At 49.0% G+C, this 24,396-nt stretch overlaps 1 protein-coding gene across 1 annotated transcript; it reads right to left on the bottom strand.

The window, feature by feature from the left end:
• Positions 1-3,551: 3,551 nt before the first annotated feature.
• CEBPA (CCAAT enhancer binding protein alpha) lies at positions 3,552-6,182 on the bottom strand. The gene has a single exon (XM_032614719.1). The coding sequence runs from the start codon at positions 6,036-6,038 to the stop codon at positions 4,950-4,952; it is 1,089 nt and encodes a 362-aa protein (XP_032470610.1). The 5' UTR covers positions 6,039-6,182; the 3' UTR covers positions 3,552-4,949.
• Positions 6,183-24,396: the final 18,214 nt, after the last annotated feature.

Genomic DNA, 24,396 nt, shown 5'->3' with positions numbered 1-24,396 from the left:
TCTTTGGGTATGTAAGAAACAAAGGATGTTTGTAAAACACAAACTCGCATCCCATCTTGATGGATATAAGAAAACCACACCTTTAAGTCCGCGCTGGGTGGGGCTCCAAACCCTGGTGTGCAAGACGGGGCTATGGAAGACTCTGTCTTGGCTCTGCCTAGAAGAGGCTTCAGAGCATCAGAAAGTTCTTTTCCTGTGGTTCTCATTCAGCCCCTTCTGTGTCCCACAAGGCCGCCAGGCGGTATGGACCCCTGCTCCCCTAGCAACCATGCCAGCTTCTAAGAGCTCATCTGGTCCTGCCAGAGCTGCCTGCCATTCTGTAATCTAAGGGGAGCCCCTGGGGTTCAGGCCCCACTGAGGTCCCCAACCCCAGGGGGGAGCCCGCTGTCCTCAGGTATGGGCAGTAGGTTTGGACACAGCTAATGAAGAGGAAGTGCATCTTTGGGAGACATGCACCTGGGGAGGTCTGTTTCAGATGGGTGGGGTCAGAAGGCTAGAAAAATAAATACAAATAAAAGTGAAGAGAAGCAAAGCTCTTGGGTGCCAGAATGGGGCTGGCCGAGGCTGTGGCTGCCTGGGTAATGGGTTCCACATTTGTCTGGCTCCGTCTACAGTGACCAGGATCCAGGATGCACCGTGGGCCTTTGAGGGGCTAGAGGGGACAGCCCAGCTGTGGCCAGACCTAGGCATACATGCTTTTTGTGATGGCCTCATCCCTGGTTAGCCACAACGTGGCTGAGACCTTGCTTTAAGCTCATGCTCCAGCACCCCAGCCTCCCCCCGCCCCCGCCCACAGCCCCTGGGTCCCTGCCGGCCTGCACAGATTGTTTGCGTTATTAATGCCGTTTTCCCAGAGATTCCATCTGGCTTTTTAATTGCTCTGGGATGGGGCTAGGATGCTTTGATAGTGAATTGGTATCTTTCCTGTGTCTCTGCTTACGTCAAATCCTCCATCCACAGACAGGGGTATGGGGGAGGGGAGAAGCAGGGATGTCCAGAGAAGGGAGAGAGCACAAGTCTCTCACAGAGACAAGAAATCTTTCAAAGGTGCTTGTGGTTTAGTTTCGTTTAAAGGACAGAAGAGTAAAGCCTTGCCCTTCCCGCCAGCGTAGGAAAGAAAGAAATGGGATATCGCCTCTGCCCAGGCAAGGATGCTGCCCCATGTCTGTGGAAGGCCTGAGGGTGCCTGGAAGGTGAGGTTTCATGGCTGAGCAAGGTCCGGGTTTCTGCTCCCCCTTGACCTGTTCCGTGAGTGGCTTCCTGCCTGGGAAGGAGGGGGCGGAAGACCTGGGAGGGGCAGACACTCCTCATCAGTCCCAATGGCTCATCACGGGTGTCAGGGCCAAACCCCATGTTCACAGATTCCCAGGAGATCCAAGAGATAAGGGTGACATCGTGACACTGCTCAACCATTAGGAGGCATCTGGTGCAAAGGGGCGCCTCCCTCTCTCCCTTCTGCCCTTCCTCCTTCCCTGGAGGCTGGCTCTCCTGAACAGTGCTTTCAGGGGACAATGGGCTCGAGTGGCCTACTGAGGACGTGAGTTCCCTGTTGCCTCCCATGGGAGAGTACAAGAGAGAGGCATCCAGGCATGTTGGACTTGGTCCGTGGCCAGGTCTTGGTCAAAGCTGCTGCCTCCAGGAAGCCTTCCTTGGTGGTCTCTACTCACACTTTGAACTCCCCCTTATTGCTCTGTCACCCTTGAAGCTCATCTTGGGCCCACAAGGTTGTGCATTTCCCCTGGTACACAGTAGGCATCCAATAAATACTTGGTGTGTGTTCGGTGCCAGGCACTTGAAGTGGGTCTTCATGAAGGCTGCAGTCAGGAGGGGAACCGTGGGGGGCCCTTCAGGAAGCAGTGAGGGGTGAGGAGCCACCCACTTGGGGACCCCTCTGACTGGGCACAGAGCACGTGCTGGGCAGGTTCACCCCATGCTGCCCTCTCCCCGCAAGCAGGCTTCTCTGTCTACTGGGGACCCCACTGGCCCCATCCCTTTCCTGGGGCTGACTTGTCCCCAACAAAGCCTGCCTTGGACCTCGGGATCTGCAGCAGGAGCGTTGCCCCTTTGTGAGCTGACAGCTTTGAAAGAGGAAACCCCTGGAGATGGGAGAGTGGGACACGAGGGGGAGGAATGAGGGCAAGAGGGGTGCCCCTCCCCCACTTGTCTTGGGATCTGTTCTGGGGGCAAAGGGGGAAGCCGAGGCTTGGCCCCCTCAAACAAGAAAAACTGGAATTGGCACTGAACTCAGAGAGGGTTTGCTGGGGCCTAGCAAGCTGTGGCCTGCCCCAGGCCTCTAGGCAGGCGGTGGGGCTCTGCGTCCTTGGTTCCCAGGCGGCGGGGCAGGCTGCCGCCTCCTCATCAGGGCTCGCGGCCTTTATTCCGCCGAGGGCGGCCATGGGTGTGGAGGAGGCAGGACACCGGACGGGGAGACAGAGGGCGGCCGAGGGGGTGGGGGTGTGGGGCGGGAAGGGGGCAAGTCACCCGGCTAACCACACAGGCAAAAACTTTCAGAATTTGAAAAGAATGTGTAATTTCTTGAAACGGTCACAGCCCACATTGGCGTATACTGTCAGCTGCTCAAGCGAACGCTCTGCAGGGGAAAACAGAAGGTAAAGGGTTTTGCCTTTTACCCTCAGAGAGGGTCAACTCTGAAAGTCCTGCCAGCCTCCTGGGCTACCTCCCCCCAAGGCCCTGGTTTTTCAGGCCTAAGGGCGTGCCCTCCCTTGGTTGGCCATCACCGCTGCTAAGGGCCTTCCGGGTGCCTGTCCTCACGGGGCGGTCATTGGAGTGGGGGGCTTGGTCCAGGGTGGGCACAGTGGGGAAGCACTTGCTGGGGCTGGCTCCTTGCCGGGCAGTAGGTGAGGAAGGGCCGGACATCCGGCGCAGGCCTGCGGTGGGTCCCCCTTCTTGGGTGGGCTGGGGCAGGGCAGGTGAGGAAGGCCGGGTGGAGGGCTCCCTTCACGGCCCCGCCGGGACAGGCTGCAGCCACATGGGCCAGAGCTAGTGGGGAGGGGTGGACGGTCCTACCGCTTGTGGCCTCTTCCTGCCCGCCCGCGGTCCCGCCGGAGGGCTGGGGCAAAGGAAGGTGTGAGCGACACTGCTCCGGAGCTGGAGCTGTCAGTGATCTGGAAGTAAGTGTGGTCAGAGGGCCCTGGAGCCTGGAACCCTGGGGCAGGCCTGCCCGAGTCCCAGAGAGGCCGTGGCGACTTCAGGCAGAGGGCCCCCCCTTAGAGTCCCTCTCCTCCTCCCAGGGGCTGATGAGAGGCCACACCGACGCCCCGTGACACCCCACACACCCCTCCCCCTGCCACACACCCAGAGACTCTTCAGGCTTCGGCATTCTCTGCTTGGAGCCTTGTCCTCCTTTGGGCATTTATTTGCCTTGGTTGGGAGAAGTCACCCCTTTAATGTAGAGAGGGGCTCAGGATGGGTGGAGAGCTAATGAAAGTCAGGCTCTCAGCCAGAGAACATGCTGTGATTATTTACAAATGTGACCTGGCCCACAGAAAACCTTGGAAGTAGCTTTTCTGGTTTTAAAAAGACACCAAAACTGACTTTGATATGTTTATATTATAGATATAATACATAAAACATCTAGCATGAAACTCTATGTTCTCCCCAAAGAAGAGAACCAAGCCAGCCTTCCCTGCTCCCAGGCCCAGCGATCTGATCTGTGAGTGCTGGCTGAGGCCGCCTCCCTTCCAGACCGGGAGCCAGGGCCTCTGCGGGGGACAAAGCTGTGGGCAGCCCGGGCTGGAGGGGACCGAGGCCCACAGCTACCCCCAGGGAAAGCTGAGGGGAAAGGGGAGGCCCACCTCACCTCTTCGGTTCCCCTGGGAGCGAAAGCAGTCCCAAAACCAAAAGGCAAGAGAGCCGCAGACCCTCCCTGCAGCTGCTGACGAAGAGTCTCATTTTGGCAAGTATCTGAGCAAAACCAAAACAAAACAAAAACCAAATAAAATGGTGGTTTAGCATAGACGTGCACATTCACATTGCACAAGGCACCGCTGGGACACAGAGAGGCCAGATACAAGTGTTGATATCGGCTGATAAAGCAAAATATTTGGAAAGCTTCTCATAACTTCGGTCCCTCTGGGATGGACGGATTGTGCCTCATGTTTGTATGGCAATGCTGGCGACACACAGTACAGACAAGGCTGATGGTCCCAGTGTCCCTTCACCACCCCCCTACTAACCCCCAGACCAGATCTCTAGGTTCCCCTCTCCCACCAGGCCACCACTCCCACGAACATACGTCCTCATACCTAACCCACGACCTGGCTTTCTGATCTGACTGGGGGCGGGAGGCTCCCACTGGTCACCTGGTGACGCCCATCTCAGTGAGCTCTGCCCAGAAGAGCCCAGCCTGTTGCAGGCTGGGAGTTTAGAGGCAAGGAACTAGGGACCCTCTACCTTCATGTAGAACTAGGGGAACAACCTTAGGTTCAAAGCCCCAAGTCCCTGTGTTTCCTCCCCTCCAAGGATAGGCGCTCAGGAGCGGCTGGGGCCGGCTTATCGGGATCTCTGCTCCCTGAACCTTCCTCCTGCTGGGGGTTGGGGGCGGGGGCTGCACCCCTTCTTCTCTCGCGAGGTCAGGAACCCTCCAAATAAAATGACAAGGCACATATTTGCTCCCCCTACTCGGTAGGAATCGGAGCCGTGAGTTTGCGTTTCCAAGGCACAGGGTTATTCCTTTAATACTAGAGTTGCCGGGCTCCCGGCTCTGCCCCACGGCGCTTCTCCTCTCTGTCTGACCCCTCATCTTAGACGCACCGTGTCGGGCGCAGAGGAAGGCCAGGGGTACGCGCGGCAGGCCAGGCTCTCAGGCTGCACCGGAATCTCCTAGTCCTGGCTTGCGCGGCTCGGGCAGTCTTGAGATCCGGCGACCCGAAACCACTCCCTGGGTCCCAGCCAGCGGCCGGCCCAGGGCGGTCCCGCCGCCGCGCGCCTCACGCGCAGTTGCCCATGGCCTTGACCAGGGAGCTCTCAGGCAGCTGGCGGAAGATGCCCCGCAGCGTGTCCAGTTCGCGGCTCAGTTGTTCCACCCGCTTGCGCAGGCGGTCATTGTCACTGGTCAGCTCCAGCACCTTCTGCTGCGTCTCCACGTTGCGCTGCTTGGCCTTGTCCCGGCTCTTGCGCACCGCGATGTTGTTGCGCTCGCGCCGCACCCGGTACTCGTTGCTGTTCTTGTCCACGGACTTCTTGCCTTTGCCCGCGCCGCCGCCGCCGCCGCCGCCGCCGCCGCCGCCGCCGCCCGCGCGGATGTCTGGGTGCCCGACGGCCAGCCCCTTGAGCGCGCCGCCGGGGCCTGGCAGGCCAGCGGCGCCGAGCGCGGGCGCTGGGTGCGGGCTGGGCACGGGCGTGGGCGGCGGCGTGGGGTGGCCGGGCTGCAGGTGCATGGTGGTCTGGCCGCAGTGCGCGATCTGGAACTGCAGGTGCGGGGCGGCCAGGTGAGCGGGCGGCGGGTGTGAGTGCTGTGGTGGCGGCGGCGGCGGAGGCTGGTAGGGAAAGAGACCGGCCAGCGCCAGCTGCTTCGCCTCGTCCTCCTCGCGCGGCTCCTGCTTGATCACCAGCGGCCGTAGAGCCGGCGCCCCGACGCGCTCGTACAGGGGTTCCAGCCTGCCGTCCAGGTAGCCGGCCGCCGAGCAGCCGTAGCCCGGCGGGGGGCCGTGCGCCCCTCCGGGCATGACGGCGCCGCCGGGGCCCACGGGGGCGCCCGGGTAGTCAAAGTCGCCGCCGCCTCCTGCGGGGGCCGCGGCCGCCTTGGCCTTCTCCTGCTGCCGGCTGTGCTGGAACAGGTCGGCCAGGAACTCGTCGTTGAAGGCGGCCGGGTCGATGTAGGCGCTGATGTCGATGGACGTCTCGTGTTCGCAGATGCCGCCCAGCGGCTCCGGGGCGGCAGGTGGGGCTGGGGGCTGCGCGGGACCCGCGCCCCGGAGAAAGCCGAAAGCGGCGCTGCTGGGCGCGTGCGGGGGGCTCTGGAGGTGGCTGCTCATCGGGGGCCGCGGCTCCGCCTCGTAGAAGTCGGCCGACTCCATGGGGGAGCTAAAGTCCTCCCGGCATGGCGAGCCTCGGCGGCCTCCAGCCTGCGCGGGGCGCCGCTGCTGCCGCCGCCCACCCGGAGACCCTACTCGCTCGCGCCCGCTCGGCTCCCGGTCGCGAATGGCGAGGCCCGCGCGGGCCCAGCATTTATACCGGGTTGGTGGTCGCCCTCTAGTGTCCAAACCCGCCGTGGACCTTCGCCGACGACGGAGCAGCACCTCCTGGGTCTTAGCGCCTGCGGTCTGCGGAGGGCGGCGAGTGAGGCTAGAGCGCAGCGCTGGCGGGGAGGGGCCGCGGTGCAACGCCCACTACCTCCTGCGCCGCCAGCTGAACCACGACCGGCGCGCGGTGCCCCACCCTCGGCAGAGTTGTCGTCCCCGCGCACACGTGGTCGGTGGCAGGGCCCCCTCCTCTAGCCTCCGCAGGCACCCAACTCCAGCAAACTGTCGGGGAGTCCGGGAGCACCCAGGCGCCGCGCAGGGGGGTGGGATTGGTTGGGGGTGGGGGTGGGGTGGGCAAGTCTTCGTCTCTGAGCTTCTCTGGCGCAGACTCGCTTTAAAAGCTAGAACTAGTCCTGTCCGGGTCCGGGCTCTCCGAAGGCGGCGGCGTAGAGAAGGGGTGGGGGGCAGTTTGGGACGTGCGGCCCAGCGCACACTGCCGCGTGGAGAGCTCGAGGGCAGAGGCCCGGAGCGCGGGGATTTTGCGACTCTCTCTGATCTCCAGGCGTCCTCACCGACTCCGCGCAAAAGTACCTCTCCCCCGCTCCGCCCCTCCCAGTACTCCGGGGTCCCACGGCCCCGCAGTGCAGGGCGCTAGGACCCCGCGGGGAGCGGAGGGAAGGAGAGGCGGCCGCGGCCGGGCTGAGGACCCGGCTGGTCCACCCGCCTGGGCTGGAAAACCTTTTCTTTTTGATTACTTCTCCTAGCTGGAGCTCTAGGTGTTGCTAGGTGCACGGAGTTGGCGCTGCTACCCGGCGCGGGGCCGCCAACTTTTTCCTGCGGGACGGGCCGAACTGGATTCCCCGGCTGGGGTGCCGGGGCGAGGGGGGGACGCACAGAGGGAGGAGGCGAATTTGACTCCCAGACGGGGATCCCGAAGCGGGGCCGGCGGTCAACGGAGCTGGAATCCACAGCCTTCTCCCCTACGCCCCATTCAGGTGCTCTCCAAGGAGGGACCAGGGGTGTCGAGGGAGCCGGAGCCTCCGAGTCTCTGCGGCCCAGGGTCCGAGCACCTAATGAGAGAACCCTGCAGGGTGGTTCGCGGGGCGCTGGGTCCCCGGAATCCTGGGGAACAAGGCGGTCCGGCCCCGGTGACCCCTGGGCGCCACGCCGCCTCCGCACTCGTTGGTGCCGGAGGAAGGGGTTCAAGGCAGCGCTTTCCCCAGCCACGTGGCGCCTCGCGCGTTCTGCTTCGGGATCGCGGGGACAGCCGGCTCCCAAGGGGCCTCGTGGGCCCGCAAGTCGCTCACGCCTGTACCCCCCATTGCCCCTTACGGACTAAGTGCCCTGAAGCCCAACGCCGCCTGGATGCTGTTTGGAAGTTTGCCTGCTTGAGAATCGCCGGGCTGCGCTGGTCAAGACCCCTCCCGGACAGCGGCCTTCAAAAGGCTGGCGAGACGCCACAACCGGCCCAGGAGCCCTCAAGGAGGCGCAGCGTAAAAGCAAGGCCCGGGGAGGCTGAGCTTCCACTGTGGTCACATTAAAGAAGCAACCTCGTCTGGGGGAACGCATACTGTGCTTTAATCAAGTTCCTATTCAACGTGTTCCCAATGATTAATGGCTCAACGGCTTCATGCTTTGGTCCGGAGCTTGATGCTTTTGGACTGGAGTAAAAGTAGATACATCAAATAAATAGCCTATGTGAGCTGGGGAGCTACTCTCTGGGCCCGGGTGTAGGGCCGTTTATACACCATGCACCTGTGGAGACCCGGAGGGAAACCCAAAAACATGGCATTGGGATTTTCATTTTTGCTGCGGTGCTAAAAATAACGGTCTGCTCCAGTGCAGGAAAAAAGAAAGGGCTACGGAAAGTGACCTGTTCTAGCGTGTACACCTGCTCTCCTGCGCAGGCAGCAGGAAGGTCTCCTCTTAGGATCCGAGGAAACCGCAGAGGCTCCTGGGGCTGGGGAAATATTGGAATAAGGCCTTGTCCAGCCTGCAGCTGCAGGTCCTCCCATAGCAGAAGCAGAAAGCTCCCCACGAGGCCAGCTCTGTGCAAGGTGCCTAGTGCCCAGAGGTGAGTGAGAAGTGGCCCCTGCCTTCTCAGAGCTCTGGGCACAGCTGGGGAGACAGACAGGTTATCACACAAAATCTGCTGAGAGACAAGGGCCTCCTCGCAGAGGAAGTGATGCTGAAGGAGCAGGAAATGGAACTGGGTAGAGGCATGGAGTCCATTAATTCATCAAATGTCTGTTAGGAGACACAAATGCGGATGAAGGATGAATGTGCTGTGACAAAGGGATGTCCTGCTCTAGCAAATATGGCTTTGGAGGAGGGTGTAACCAGCTTCGTCTGAGGAGGTGCTATGGGCTAAATTGTGTCCTCCTCAAATTCATATGTTGAAGCCATGACCCCTAACGTAACTATATTTGGAGGTGGATTTTTCAGGAGGTAATTAAGGTTCAATAAAGTCATAAGGATGGGGGCCTAATCTGATTAGGGTTGGTGGGCTTATAGAAGGAGGACGAGAGGGAGATTCTCTCTCCCTCTGCCCCATGTGAGGACATAGGGAGAAGGTGGCGTCTGCAAGCCAGGAAGGGAGCCCTCACCAGAACCTGACCACGCTGGCACCCTAATCTCAGACTTCCGGCCTCCAGAACTGCGAGAAAACTCATTTCTGTTGTTTAAGCACCCGGTCTGTGGCATTTTGTTATGGCAGCTTGAGCTGACTGAGATAGGAGGTTGGAGAGGGCTTCATGCAGGAGTGGACCTTTGAGCCCCAGCTTGAAGGATGAGCAGGAATTTGCTAGAAGGATAGGTGCAGTTTGCAGGATGGCAGGTGCAAAGGTGGAGCAGCTGCGAGTGCAAGGCATGTTCTGGTAACAAAGGACAAGGCGTTTGACGGGCTGGAGCGCAGGGATTGCTGAGGAGGGGCCTAGATAAGGCTGGATCCGCAGACAGGGCTTGGTTCGTGGCCAAGGCGGCTCCAGGTGAAGGAGAGAGAGCCTCTCAGGCTTTTGCCATCCAGCTTTTAGCAGGGGAGTGCTGTGATCCAATCTGGGTTCCTGAAAGGCCACTCTGGTAGGGGCTGGAGAGGGGAGGGTGGATCAGATGAGAAGCAGTGGAGGCCTGAGGCCCCAGGATGGGGGACAGAGGGCAGGGATGGGTTTGAACGAGATGTCAGGACTTGGGAGTCTGGGTGGGGGCTGAATGCCTGGCTTCTGGCTGGGGTCACCATCCCCCAACATATGTGATGCAGGGAAAATAGAGGGTCCCCTCCAAGCCCCTGGGGGTCATGGGGTCTCACCACCCACAGGACACCCCCTGCGTGGTTTGCGATTCTGGAGGAGAGGACCATGACCCAAGAACAGCCGCCAGGATCCACCTCCATAGTCTAGTCTTTCCTCTGAGGTCCAAGAGAACACCTTGGGGTGAGGAGGAAGCGGTTTAGAGGGCAAGTAGTGGGTTTGTGTGTGGGCTGCGCAGGGGTGAGGCAGAGTCCTGGGGCCTTCTAAGCCGTGAAACAAGAATGGGCTGCAGAACCTGGGGGAGACCCCAGGGTTGGTGGAGCCACTTTCCCTGGGAGGTGCCCACGGCTGGAAGGGGGCTGTGGCCTGATAGGACACGTGGGCAGCCAGCGTTTGGCTGGGATCACTTGGGAGGAAAATGGCTCTGTGGCTCACGCTCTGTTGAGACAGAGGCAGTAAAAAAAGGAGCTCGTAAATCTGACCACCTTTACGATCCTCCTGCTTCATCTTAATGGATGGCACTTAGCCGTGCTTGAGGAGCGAACAGAGGGAGAGCTTTCTCATAAGCCCTGGCCTCAGTGCGCTCGGCAGGGGGGCATGGGGCAGGGACCCCCAGCTCCGAGGCCACCAGCTCAGCCGGCCTGACTTCTGCCACCGCATGAGCCCGGGGAGAGGAGAAGGCGTGCTCTGGCTCTACTTTTTTTTTTTTTTTTACATCTTTATTGGAGTATAATTGCTTTACAATGGTGTGTTAGTTTCTGCTTTATAACAAAGTGAATCTTTTTGACGAAGGAGAAAATCAGCCACAGAAGTGAAAATGCATTTCGTAGGTGTGAATTATGCCCCAGACAGCTCAGGAGAGATGGCTGCTGAGCCCGGCGGGCAGGCCAGGTGGGGAGCGAGTTCGGGGGGAGTCCTCCCCTCCGGGAATTGTGGTCCTGAGTTTGGGGTGCTCTGGAATGGAGCCTAGTTCCGGAGTCGTTCACAATGCTAACCATTCTGAGAAAACAGAGCAAGGAAGTTTTTATTTTACTTTGATTCAACCTTCCTAATGCAACGCATCCAAGAGATTAGTACCTACGTTTGAAAATCAATTGAATTCTGAAGAGCAAAGCTGGAAGGAACCCTTCTGATTTAGTTTCTAAATTTATCTACAGCTAAATGGATGTAGGATTGGTCACTCCAAAGCAGGACTAGTTAAGGTAATTAATAAGGGCGGATTAAGATAAATGACAAGTATTATATTTTCAGTTTGCCCTCTGGCTAATATAGGATATCTAATAGTGATTCAATAAAATACTTTCAGAGACCTTCCTACAACTTAGACAAACAAAACGAAACACCAGTTCCTTTTTGTCAATACAAATGCACTGGCTAGTGAGTTTTATACTAATTCATCTTATGCTTTAGGTATTGACAGGTAAAGCATATGAACTCAGGGGACAGTCAACCAGGAGTCTAGTGTTTCTTACAAACAGATTCTGGGTACTTGGAGAAGACATTCTTATTACCCTGAGATTACGTGTGTTCTATCTCACAGGAGGTCCGGTGGTGTGTGGGATTCCTCAGACCTGTTAAAACCCCTACTTCAACATTCGCTAGGGTGACCTTGGGAAAGTTATTGAATTTCTCTGAGCCTTTGTTTTCTTTTCTGTAAATTGGGGGCAATAATTCACTGGAGTGCATTCTCAGCTCGTTCTAGGACAAAGCACTGAGAAGTCACACGGAATGTTACAAGGCATAATTAATTCTGTCACCATGAGCTAGAAGTGATTTAACTGTTAGGAAAGATGACTATATATGTATATGTATGTATACCATATGAAATCACAACCGTGAATACTTAGGTCCATAAAAAATCCACACTGTCAGATTCAGCTGTTTCCAGTTTTCTCTCAGTTTTCATCTACTCTAATGTGTATGGAGTTTGTTATGTTTTCTCTTTGTGTGCTCGCAGCTGCTGGCAGATAAGCGGTAGCAATGATTTTAGAAAGAGAAAAGTTGAGTCAAAATAAAAGATTCAGAAAGTTCTATCCATTATCTTAATTTTACTTAGCGAATTGGGAAAAGTCCTTTATGTTGGTAAACCCCTTTGGTAGATAACGGATCCCAGCACTAGCCATTGAGCATTTGGGGAACACTGCAGAAAGCAAGCTGCAGTGGATGTGGGTGGGCCCACCACCTCATATTTTTGTGGGATCCGGAACAAGATTACAAATGGCAGCCTCCATACCGTCTGTTTAAACATTAAAAGTTATCAATCAAATGAAGAAACTGTTAGATAAAATATGTTCTACCTTTCTGACTTGACAAATAAAGCTTCACAACGTCCTAGAAGGCCGGATTTAAATTTAGAACTGGACTCTGGGACACGGTGGTGCTGGGAGAGCAAGCCACCCCCTTCTCTTCCCACCCCTTGTGCCATCCCCCACCAGAAGGTCCTTAGTCAGCGGGGTGTAGATTCCCAGCACAGGACTCCAGCGTTACCCATACTCCCTGAAAATTGCCCTCCTCCCGTCACCCTTGATCTAGGGGCGTGCATACTGCCAAGTGCCTGGAAAAGTGGCCCGTGAGGGCCCAGGCAGCTGGCTCTGGGCTGTTTGGGCAGGAAATTCCTTGGCCTGTAGGGTCCTCACACAGAGGGAAGGGAGAAGCCAGAGGAGGGCACGAGTGGGTCCCTCTAATGTCGGGGGTCCAGCTTGAGGGTCCCTCTCAGGGGCCCCCATACCTGAGTTGAAGGATGATACGGGAGATCCACCAGGCAGGGTCTCAGCACCCTGGTGGGGCAGGCACCCATTCAGTGCAAACAGGAGGGTGTGATCCCACTGCTTCTGGCCTTGTCTGGAGGCCCCAGGCCCTGCTTCTGTGCGAGGACATGTCAGTCAGCAGTAATCCCAAAGCTGTATCCCAGTTCATGGCTTCTCTCCATCTCACTGCAGACATCCTGGTCCCATACTCTCTCAACTGGACCACACAGCAGGCCTCTAAGCATCTCCTCGCTGCCCTCCTTGCTCCTTGCCCCCCAGCTCTCCCCCACGGAGCAGCCTAAGTTACCCTTTAAACATGCAGTTGGGTCATGACACTCACCTGCTTCACCCTCCCGTGACCGCCCGTCGCGTGTGGAAGAGGACGTGCGGCATCTCGGCCTGACCCCAAGGCCCCGCAAGGCTTGGCCCTCACCTCTCCTTACACCTCAGACCCTCCCTGGCTGCCCACTGGGCTCCCAGCCTCGGGGCACCGCACTCTGCTCTACCGGCGCCCTGGAATGATCTTCCCAGATGCTGGCAAGGCTCCTTCCTTCCCGTCATTTGAGCCTCACCTTCTCCAAGAGGTTCTTCTCAGGTATGTGTTACACACGAGCCACCTCTCCCATCACTCATTAGGCCATTGTGCGTTTTACTTTATCCTCCTGGAAAATGGTCTTGTTTACTCATTTGACTTGTTCCCTGTCTGGCTCCCCCCACTTAGAATGCCAGCTCCACAAAGACTGGACCTTGTCTGTCCTGTTCTGCCTACTTCCAGAGCTAGAACAGGCCTTGGCATATGGTAGCGCCTCAAATATTTGTTGAATGAACACAGAATGGATTCTATTCAGGAAAACTGCTACCCGGCCACCCTCCCAGAACTCAGTTTGTTCCCAAAGCCTAGGAGGGCAGCTCAAGGGTGGGCCCAAAGGATGCTGGGGAAGACCCGACCCCCCTGGGTCAGGGCTGCCCAGGGCAGACCCATCTGGAGCCTCCTGAAGCTGTGCCAGACAAGACTGCCAGGGCTTGGAGAGTCTGCTTAGTGCCTCTGAGCTGACTCGGAGGAAGCCTCCCTCAGGCACATGCAGCCCCCAGGGGTCAGGCTGAGCAGAAAGTTGGGAGGAAAAAGGGCTCCTTTCTCTGGAGAGATGCAGCCAGGCCAGGACACAAGGCTTGGTGAGTGGAGGTCTCCTGCATCGGAGTCGTTTGTGCAGCGCAAACTTTTCAGCCCTGCAAGACGACCCTGGAGCTCTCCCTCCACCTTGGCTCCAGAGCACCTGCTATCTGTAGGGCACTTCTGGGAGGGGGCCCCAGGAGAGCAAGACAGTCCTTGGAGGTGACTGGACGTCAGATCCACCTGGGAGAACAGGCCTGCCTCCAGCAGGCCCACGCAGGAGGCAGGGGCTGATCCAGGGTGTAGACCAGACAACCCCACTTCTCGAGGAATGGGGTGAGGCTCCTTGGAGCCTACTTCCGTGCACCCACCATTTTGACCCCATTCTTTCTCTTTGCTGATTCCAAGGACTTATGCAAAGTGCATCTTAAAAAGCAAAACCCCTTAAATTAGGTGAGAAGACAAATCTTTTGAAAATGAAAATGAGTTTTAGGTGCTGGCTTGTGAAGACCTCAGTTGGAGCCCTTTTTCCTTGGGAGTAGACTCAGCAGCCCCTTCCAGTCTAAGCTCCCCCAAGTATGTATAAAACGTCCCCCAGGTGCAGACATTGGAGCTACAGGAGGAATGATTTGCAGACAGTGAGCTATTTGATAGGTCTCCTAGTCTCCACAGGCCTTATCTGTTCTAGCCAATTAGCTGGGGCTGGATTACTCCCAAAGGAAGCCCTATCTGTGGTGATATACCGTCAACTTACAGAGTTAAAAAACTGATTTTCAAAAGTTACCATTCTTGACATCCAAGATTAATCCTTAACTGAAAAAAAATCAAGTTACAGAGCAGCATGTAGCTTCCACTTTTTGAGGAAAATATTATTTAAATACATATTGTTGGTGTATGGAAATCAGTTAGGAGGAATACACACCAAACTGTTAACAGGGGGGCTGCCTTGGTAGGAAGAGAGATAACTTGTACTTTTAAATTTACACACTTATGTATATTGGACTTTTAAAAACAGATGAGTATTTATGGCTTTTATAATTTTATAAACTATAAAAATATTTTGTCACATACATTTTATACTTTTATAATTTTTATAGTTTTATAAACTATAAAATGTTTTAAAGTCAACTTTAATTTACTCTGCAAACATATATAGATAGCATAGTTTTGTAAAGTACTTCAAAATGCTTTTTAATGAGCATACTTTCCAAATAAAAAAAATCTGGAAACATGCTCTAAGAATGAATTGTTCCTGATTTATGAATTTGCTCATCTGAAGAACCACACCTAGTTATAGACACAGAATCACATCTAGTTCTACATTTAACAAGTCATCTTTACTTTTTTTTTTGCTGATAATTCATTTCAACTTTTATTCTTTTTTTTTAACTTTTTTTTTTTTTGGAGTATAGTTAATTAGCAATGCTGTGATAGTTTCAGGTGTACAGCAAGGTGATTCAGTTATACATAGACATTCTGTTTCAAATTCTTTTCCCATTTAGGTTGTTACATAATAAGGTCATCTTTACTTAAAATGAGGAAAGCTCATTTATTTTAGAAATTATAATATATATTTTATATATAAAGAACTTCTACAAATCAGTATGAAAAAGAATCACAGTCCAAAGGAAAATGGGCATGGTCAGAGAGTTTATTTAAAAAAAAAGAAAAAAAACAGTAAGTGCAAATGGATTTAAAACATGTTTAAAAGTGCTAATACTCTGAATAAAAGGTATACATTAAAACTACACCAGTTGGATAGGTGTGATGTGCTGTACTGATAAATGGGTAGGGCAAACAGGTAGGATTGTATATTGATTAATACAATCTCTTTGGAGGCCAAGTTAGCAACGCCTATCTAATTTGAAAGTGTTATTAACCTTTCACCTAGTAATCCCACTTACAGAAATTTAATCTCATGAACTCTCATATGTGCACAAAGAGGTACATACATGGGTATTGACCGAAACATTGCTTAGAGTCGCGAAAGACTGGAAACAATGGAATGTCTGTCTATTAATATAAGACTGGTTAAATAACCATGGGATAGCTGGTTAATAATCCTCTGTATCTCTGTTAAGAAGAAGGAAAATCTGTCTATGAACACATAGAGCTCTGATATATTCATTCATATATACATATATGTAAAATACACTTGCACACGTGTGTATATGAATATATATTATACATATACACCCAGTGCAGTAAATGTGCTTCCATTAGTGTAAAAAGAAGGAGGGTCTACATGTATGCTGTCTTTGTCTAGAACATCTCAGGAAGGGAGCATACAGGGAAACTAGAGAGGAAATTGCAAATGGGTGAGAATTTTTATTATACGTAAAGATATATAGAAGAATTAAACAATAATTAAATAATAAGGAATTGGGATTGCTCCAAAAATCCCAAATCATATGACTGCTGAATAGACCCTGACAACGCTAGCCTTAGGATAATGAGACAGGGATTTAGTTTAGTTTTCATATACTTGAACAGGAATAAATGACCATAAAAGCCCAAACAATACTTTATTTTCATTTTTGTCACCAAGAAAATCTATAAACCAGTCAGTTACAGTAAAACTCTTTTATTCAACGTGAGCCCATTTCCCCCAACTATGGAATTGAGTTTCCTGTCCATATTGATTTAGCAGTTCAGGGACTGCAGGCGGGCAGGGTTATCCCTTCCATCCCTCCAACGGGTTTCGTCTCTACCATTTTCAGTCAAAATTCCAAAGGTCACTTGAAAAGCACATAACACACTAAGCTTTGCAGACACTCCCTTTTGGCTAGATAACCCTCCAAGGCCCAGATCCCAACGTAGAGTCCCAGGAACCAGGGCAGCACTATTATAAATCCTTGTCTACTTGGCCAAAAATTGGAGGTGACACTGAACAAATTGAAAGTTTCAACAAGTATATCTTTAGAACGCAATTTTTATTATAATAACTAGAAAATCTAGCTTACATTCCAAATGCCGTCATTTTATCATAGTCAAGGTGCAATAACAGTTAAACGAAAACCAGCATGAGTCATGCTCGCATAAAACGGTCTACTTGCAGAGTTTGGCTTTTCTCTAAACGGGGAAAACTCAAAGTCAGGCAGCGTAGAAAGGGGTTGTTCGGCCTCTTGCTGGGAGAAATTGTTTTAAGAAAAGCAGGTCACACGGAATCTGCCCAATGGCTCACTGACACGGAATGTGCACATCTGTTGAACTCTTTGGTTGCCCAGCCTCCTTCGCGGCTGGGATGAGGCACGAGGGGAAGGATCTGACAACACACACGCTGCTGAGAGCCGTCAGGGCATCAGTGAAAAGTGTAAGGAGCAGGTGTTCCTCGGCTTCACTCTGCGGAGGGCGGCCAAGAGACAGCCAGTGTCCGGGGTGCTGTGGGCATTGTAAGCAGCTTCACTTAAAGCTGGCCCCCATACCGGACCCTCGGGCCCTCCTAGAGATGTTGCCAACTACCCAACATCCTCTTGAACTCTTCTTGGACTTCATTTTTGTTAACTAGGGTGGATTCTGTTGGTTATGCCCAGCTGGGATAAGCCTCTGACTTGGATGACTAGCAAGGACTGGGCCAAGATCAAAGTCATAGATGACTCCTTCCACCTTCTCCCTCGACCTATGGCCTTGGTCCTGAAAACTTGCCCTCATAGCCAGGGCAAGCTGTGTCTTTTAGCCAGATTGAGAACGAAGAAGGGCTGTAGAGTAAGTAGCCCTTTTGAATGCCACTCATGTGCAGTGACTTTGATAAGCGGCTTAATCTCTCCTGCTAAATTTTCTCATCTGTAAAACAGGGATAACAAAGCCATCTTTCCCATAGAGTAGTTGTGAGAATGAAATAAAATAACCCATGAATTTAATAGTGCTTAAATAAATGTTGAGGATTAGCTGTCCCAGTAAGGAAATAAAATAAGACTAAAGTGTGGGGAGTTAGAAAATCATATTATATGGGATAAAAATAACAATCCCTTTAACAGTGAGATCAGGGATTCCTAGCCATTTTCTTTCTGACCATAGACTTCTTTACAATCAATCAACAAAATCCAATGATATCCAACTATAAACTCTAAACAAAATCTAAACATCGGCTATCTGAAAATGATGGAGAAGGAAATGAAAATGAAACAATGAAATGAAAAAATGAAAATGATAAAAGCAGGCAGACACTGGAAAGAAGTTGACACGTGGAAGAAAACCATAATTCAAAAAGAGTCATGTACCAAAATGTTCATTGCAGCTCTATTTACAATAGCCCGGAGATGGAAACAACCTAAGTGTCCATCATCGGATGAATGGATAAAGAAGATGTGGCACATATATACAACGGAATATTACTCAGCCATAAAAAGAAACGAAATTGAGCTATTTGTAATGAGGTGGATAGACCTAGAGTCTGTCATACAGAGTGAAGTAAGTCAGAAAGAGAAAGACAAATACAATATGCTAACACATATATATGGAATTTAAGAGAAAAAAAAATGTCATGAAGAACCTAAGGGTAAGACAGGAATAAAGACACAGACCTACTAGAGAATGGACTTGAGGATATGGGGAGGGGGAAGGGTAAGCTGTGACAAAGTGAGAGAGTGTCATGGACATATATACACCACCAAACATAAGGTAGATAGCTAGTGGGAAGCAGCCGCATAGCACAGGGAGATCAGCTCGGCGCTTTGTGACCGCCTGGAGGGGTGGGATAGGGAGGGTGGGAGGGAGGGAGACGCAAGAGGGAAGAGGTATGGGAACATATGTATATGTATAACTGATTCACTTTGTTATAAAGCAGAAACTAACACACCATTTTAAAGCAATTATACTCCAATAAAGATGTAAAAAAAAAGGACATCACAAAGTTTCTTTCTTTTTAAGTAACATTTAGCCTGAAGGCAGGCCCCAGCATATGCATATAAGACAGGTAAAAGTCTGACAGAAAAACCTGAATTATTATTGGTTTGATGAACCAGAGGACGCTGTTTAGGGCAACCACAGTTCCTGGAGAGTGAGGAGAGGGGAATCCAAAACAGGAGAGAGGGAGCCCAAATCTCTGGTTGACACCTAAGTGGCAAATAGATGGGGCAGACACCAAGCAGCCAGCTAAGGCTAAGACAATTGCACTTAAACTTGAGCTGCTACCCACCACAGGGGAGAGACAAAATTTACAGTTTGAATTCAGTCAAGTTAACTACAAGCTAAAATCTAAACCAATTTTCTTCAGAGAAACATAACAGAATCCAGAGACTCTACAATGCATCATTCATAACATCCAGGATACAATCAAAATTCCCTGATATAACAAAAAACAAGAAAACACAACAATCTAAGAAAAAAGATAGCCAGTGAAGACCAACTCCAAGATGATTCAGATACTAGAATAGCAGACAAGGATTTAAAAGCAGCTATTACAACTATGCCCAAGGACATAAAGAAATGTATTTGCCATAAATAAAAGAATAGAAAATCTCAGCAGAATAGTAACTATAAAAAAGGACAAAATGGAGATTCTCAAAATATCTCAGAAAAGTCAACATCACAAATGAAAATTTCAATATCATATATAATATCACTGGGTGGCTTTAAGAGCAGAAGAAAGATTACAGAAGACTTAGTAAAGTTGAAGGTAGATCGATAGAAATTATCCATTCAACTATCCATAATTTCCAATAGAAATTGTCCAAGGATAATTTAGTAAATTTGAAGCTAGTAAATTTGTAGTAGTAAATTTTGTAGTAGTATGTAGTAGTAAATTTTAGTAATGTAGTAGTAGTAGTAGTAAATTTTAGTAGTAGTAAATTTGAAGGTAGACTTAATAAAGTTGAAGGTAGATCAATAGAAATTATCCATTCAACTATCCATAATTTCCAATAGAAATTATCCAAGGACATACACGTTAAAAAGAAAAATGAGCAGCACTTCAAGGACGTGTGGGGCAATATCAAAATGTCTAACATACATGTAACTGGTGTCCTAGAAGGAAAAGAGGAAAAATGGGACAGAAAATGCTTGAAAAAAAAATTTTAAGAAATGGTTACATTTGGTAAAGGTGTAAATCTATAGATTCAAAAAGCTCAGGATAGGGCTTCCCTGGTGGCGCAGTGATTGAGAGTCCGCCTGGCGATGCAGGGGACAGGGGTTCGTGCCCCGGTCCGGGAAGATCCCACATGCCGCGGAGCGGCTGGACCCGTGAGCCATGGCCGCTGAGCCTGCGCGTCCGGAGCCTGTGCTCCACAACGGGAGAGGCCACAACAGTGAGAGGCCCGCGTACCGCAAAAAAAAAAAAAAAGCTCAGGATACTCCCAAGCAGGATTTTAAAAACAACAGCAACAGCACACCTGGAGACATTATAGTCAAATTTCTGAAAATGAAATAAAGATAAAATCTTGAAAGTAGTCAGAGATAACAACACATTGTTATCTCTGTGTACAGAGGGACAAAGTCTCAAATAACCTGAGACTTCTTTCAGAAGCAAAGGAGGCCAGAAGACTGGCACCACATCTTTAAAGTACAGGGGGGAAAAAACCCTGTCATTCCAGGATTCTATATTTAGTGAATATATCCTGCAAGAATAAAGGTGAAAAACAGATTTTTAGATTAAAGGAAATCTAAGAGAATATGTCAGCAGCAGACCAGCACTACAGGAAATGCTAAAGGAAGTTCTTCAGACAGAAGGAAAATGAAACAAGATAAACACTCAAATCTACAGGATGGAATGAAGATCATTGAGAATGATAAATAGGCGGATAACTATAAAAGATTATTTTGTCATCTTAATTTCTTTAAAATACAAATAATTGTTTAAATAAAAATTATAACATTGTATTATGGGGTTTATGATGTATGTGGATGTAATAATTTTAACAACTATGCATGAAGGACGGGGGATGTAAATGGACCTGCATGGTTGCAACCTTTCTACATTTCATGTGAAGTGGTATAATATTAACTCTGAGAAGATTGTGAAAAGTTAGGGATGTATTTTATAAATTTAGAGCAGAGATGGAGAAGGAAGCATGGTTTTGAAAGATACATAGGAAGCAGCATAGTGAGAATTTGGCAACTCTGGATCTAGATGATGACACACATTGATATTTGTTAACTCCCATAAGCTGAGTCTCATGAAACCACTTGATGAAGTGCTACTTTATTCTTATTTCTCATAGAATAATAATAACACCATAACAAGATCTACTATTTTAAAATTTCATTTTATTCAATGCAATCCCTAACAGAATCTCAGCTGGTTCCTTGTAGGAATTGATGCACTGATCATAAAATTCACATGAAACTCAAGGAACACAATAGCCAAAATAATCTTGAAAAGAAGAACAATGTTTAGAGAACTTACACACTTTGATTTCAAAACTTACCACGAAGCAAAAGTAACCAAGATAGTGTGGTACTGGCAGAAGATAGATGTATAGATCAATAGAAGAGAATTGAGAGTCCAAAAGTAAACCCATATCTCTATGGTAAATCAATTTTTAAATAATGGTGCCAAGACCATTCAGCAGGGAAAGAATAGTCTCTTCAACAAATGGTGCTGGGACAACTGGATATCTATGCAAAAAAATGAAATTGGACCCCTATCTCACACCATATACAAGAATTAACTCAAAATGGATCAAAGACCTAGATGTAAGAGCAAAAACTCTTAGAAGATACCATACGGGTAAATCTTTGTGACCTTGGATAAGGCAATGGTTTCTTAGATATGACACCAAAAGCACAAGCAACGAAAGATTAACAAATTCAACTTCATCAGTACTAACAAAATTTAACAAAAAATTAACAAATTTGACTTCATCAGAATTAAAAATTTTGTGTTTCAAATGACACTATTAAGAAAGTGAAAAGACAATCTATACAATGGGAGAAAATGTGTGCAAATCATACATCCGATTAAGGATTTGTATCTGGAATATATGAAGAACTCTTACAACTCAACAATAAAAGTAATCTAATTTTATTAATTAGATTAATAATTAATGGGCTAATTAAATGTTATTCAGATTAAGCATTTCTCCAAAGAAGATATACAAAGGGCCAAAAAGTACATGAAAAGATGTTCAACGTCGTTAGTCATCAGGGAATACAAATCGAAGCCACAACGAGATATTACATCACATCCACTAGTAATCAAAAAGACAAATAACTTAAGTGTTAGTGAGAATGTGGAGAAATCGGAACCCTCATACGCTGTTGGTAGGAGTGTAAGATGGTGCAGCCACTTTGGAAAAGTTTGGCAGTTACTCAAATAATTGCACATGGGTATACCATCTGACCCAGTAATTCCACACCTGCATATATACCTAAAAGAAATGAAAATATATGTCCACACAGAAACTTGTACATGAATATTTTATAGTAGCGTTATTGCTAATAGCCAAAAGGCGGAACCAACCTAAATGCCCACCACCTGTTGAATGGATAAACTAAACAAGGTACATATATCCATCCAATGGAATATTATTTGGCTATAAAAAGGAATGAAGCATTGATATATACTACAACATGGATAAACCTGGAAAACATTATACTCAGTGAAAGAAGCCCGTTACAAAAGATGACATATTATGTGATTCCACATACATGAAGTGTCCAGAAAAGGCAATTCTACAGAGATAGAAAATGGATTAATGTTTGCCTAGGACTGAGGGCGATGGGAGGACTGGAGAACGGGTGATAGCTGAAGGCTTTTTTTTTTTTAAATTTTTATTGGAGTATAGTTGCTTTACAATGTTGTGTTAGTTTCTACTGTATAGCAAAGTGAATCAGCTATATGTATACCTATATCCCCTCTCTTTTGGATTTCCTTTCCATTTAGGTCACCGCAGAGCATTGAGTAGAGTTCCTTGTGCTCTACAGTAGTTCTCACTAGTTATCTATTTTATACATAGTATCAATAGTGTATTGTCAATCCCCATCTCCCAATTCATCCCACCTCCCCCTCCCCGTCTTGGTGTTCATACATTTGTTCTCTACGTCTGTGTCTCTATTTCTGCTTTGCCAGTAAGATAACCTATACCATTTTTCTAGATTCCAAATATATGCGTTAATATACGATATGCTTTTCTCTTTCTGACTTACTTCACTCTGTATGACAGACTCTAGGTCCATCCACGTCTCTACAAATGACCCCGTTTCATTCCTTTTTATGGCTAAGTAATACTGCATTCTATATATGTGCCACATCTTTATCCATTCCTCTGTTGATGGACATTTAGGTTCCTTCCATGTCCTGGCTATTGTAAACAGCTAAAGGCTTTTTTTGAGGATGAAGAAAATGTTCTAAAGCTGATTACAATGATGGTTGCACAACTCTGTGGATATGCTAAAAACCATTAAGTTGTACACTTTAAGTGGGTGAACTGTGTGGTATGGGAATTATGTCTCAGTAAAACGGTTACCAAAAACTATACATATATCGATACAAAACAATTTTTAAAGTTCATTTTGTTTTGAATTTTTAAAGTTATATAGCTTATGTATGTATATTTTATGTTTAAGAAATCCAAAATATATCAGGGTATAGAGGAAAATAATTTCATTTACCTTCTTGTTCTAAACTTTTTTTTTTTTCCTGTACGCGGGCCTCTCACTGCTGTGGCCTCTCCCACTGCAGAGCACAGGCTCTGGACGCACAGGCGCAGCGGCCGTGGCTCACGGGCCCAGCCGCTCCGCGGCACGTGGGATCCTCCCAGGCCGGGGTACGAACCCGTGTTCCCTGCATCGGCAGGCGGACTCTCAATCACTGCGCCACCAGGGAAGCCCCAACCTTCTTATTCTAAACTTTTAATCCTACTTTTAATCCTGAGAGGAAGCCACTGTTATCAGTTTAATACAAATCTTTCTTCACACTTTTCTTTGTGTTTGCATAAGCATTGGGTTGGCCAAAAGGTTCCTTCATTGTTTTTCCCATAAGATGGCTCTAGTAGCACTTTAACTTCATCGAAACAATTTTGTTAGGTTGTATGGTGACAGCTGTCATATCAGTGTGCCTTTAAAAAAAGACTTATCAAGATTAGTGAATTTTTGTGTAGTCATTTTAATATTGACGATGGAAGAAAAAAAGCAACGTTTTCGGCATATTATGCTTTATTATTTCAAGGGAGGTCGAAATGCAGCAGAAACACGAAAAAGATTCATTCAGTGTATGGAGAAGGTGCTGTGACCCAATCGAACACATCAAAAGTGGTTTGCGAAGTTTCGTGCTGAAGATTTCTCGCTGGACGAAGCTCCACGGTTGGGTAGACCAGTTGAAGTTGATAGTGATTAAATAGAGACATTAATTGAGAACAGTCAACTTTACACCACGCGGGAGATAGCTGACATACTCAAACTATCCAACTCAAGTGCTGAAAATCATTTGCACCAGCTTGGTTGTGTTAATCGCGTTGATGTTTGGGTTCCACATAAGTTAAGCAAAGAAAACCTCCTTGACCGTATTTCCGCATGAGATTCTCTACCTAAACGTAATGAAAACGTTCCGTTTTTAAAACAAATTGTGATGGGTGATGAAAAGTGGATACTGTACAATAAGGTGGAACGGAAGAGATCACGGGGCAAGCAAAATGAACCACCACCAACCACACCAAAGGCCGGTCTTCATCCAAGGAAGGTCATGTAATGTATATGGTGGGATTGGAAGGGAGTCCTCTACTATGAGCTCCTCTATTATGAAAACCAAACGATTAATTCCAACAAGGACTGCTCCCAGTTAGACCAACTGAAAGCAGCACTCCACGAAAAGCATCCAGAATTAGTCAACAGAAAACGCATAATCTTCTATCAGGATAACGCAAGACTGCCTGTTTCTTTCATGACGAGGCAAAAACTGTTACAGCTTGGCTGAGAAGTTCTGATTTATCCACCATACTCACCAGACATTGCACCTTTGAATTTCCATTTATTTCAGTCTTTACAAAATTCTCTTAATGGAAAAAATTTCAATTCCCTGGAAGACTGTAAAAGGCACCTAGAACAGTTCTTTGCTCAGAAAGATAAAAAGTTTTGGGAAGACGGAATTAGGAAGTTGCCTGAAAAATGGCAGAAGGTAGTGGAACAAAAGGGTGAATATGTTGTTCAATAAGGTT

Source organism: Phocoena sinus, chromosome 19 (assembly GCF_008692025.1).
Source record: "Phocoena sinus isolate mPhoSin1 chromosome 19, mPhoSin1.pri, whole genome shotgun sequence".
NCBI lineage: Eukaryota > Metazoa > Chordata > Mammalia > Artiodactyla > Phocoenidae > Phocoena > Phocoena sinus.
Note: the sequence above shows the minus strand (reverse complement) of the source record. Positions and strands in the feature narration are given on the sequence as shown.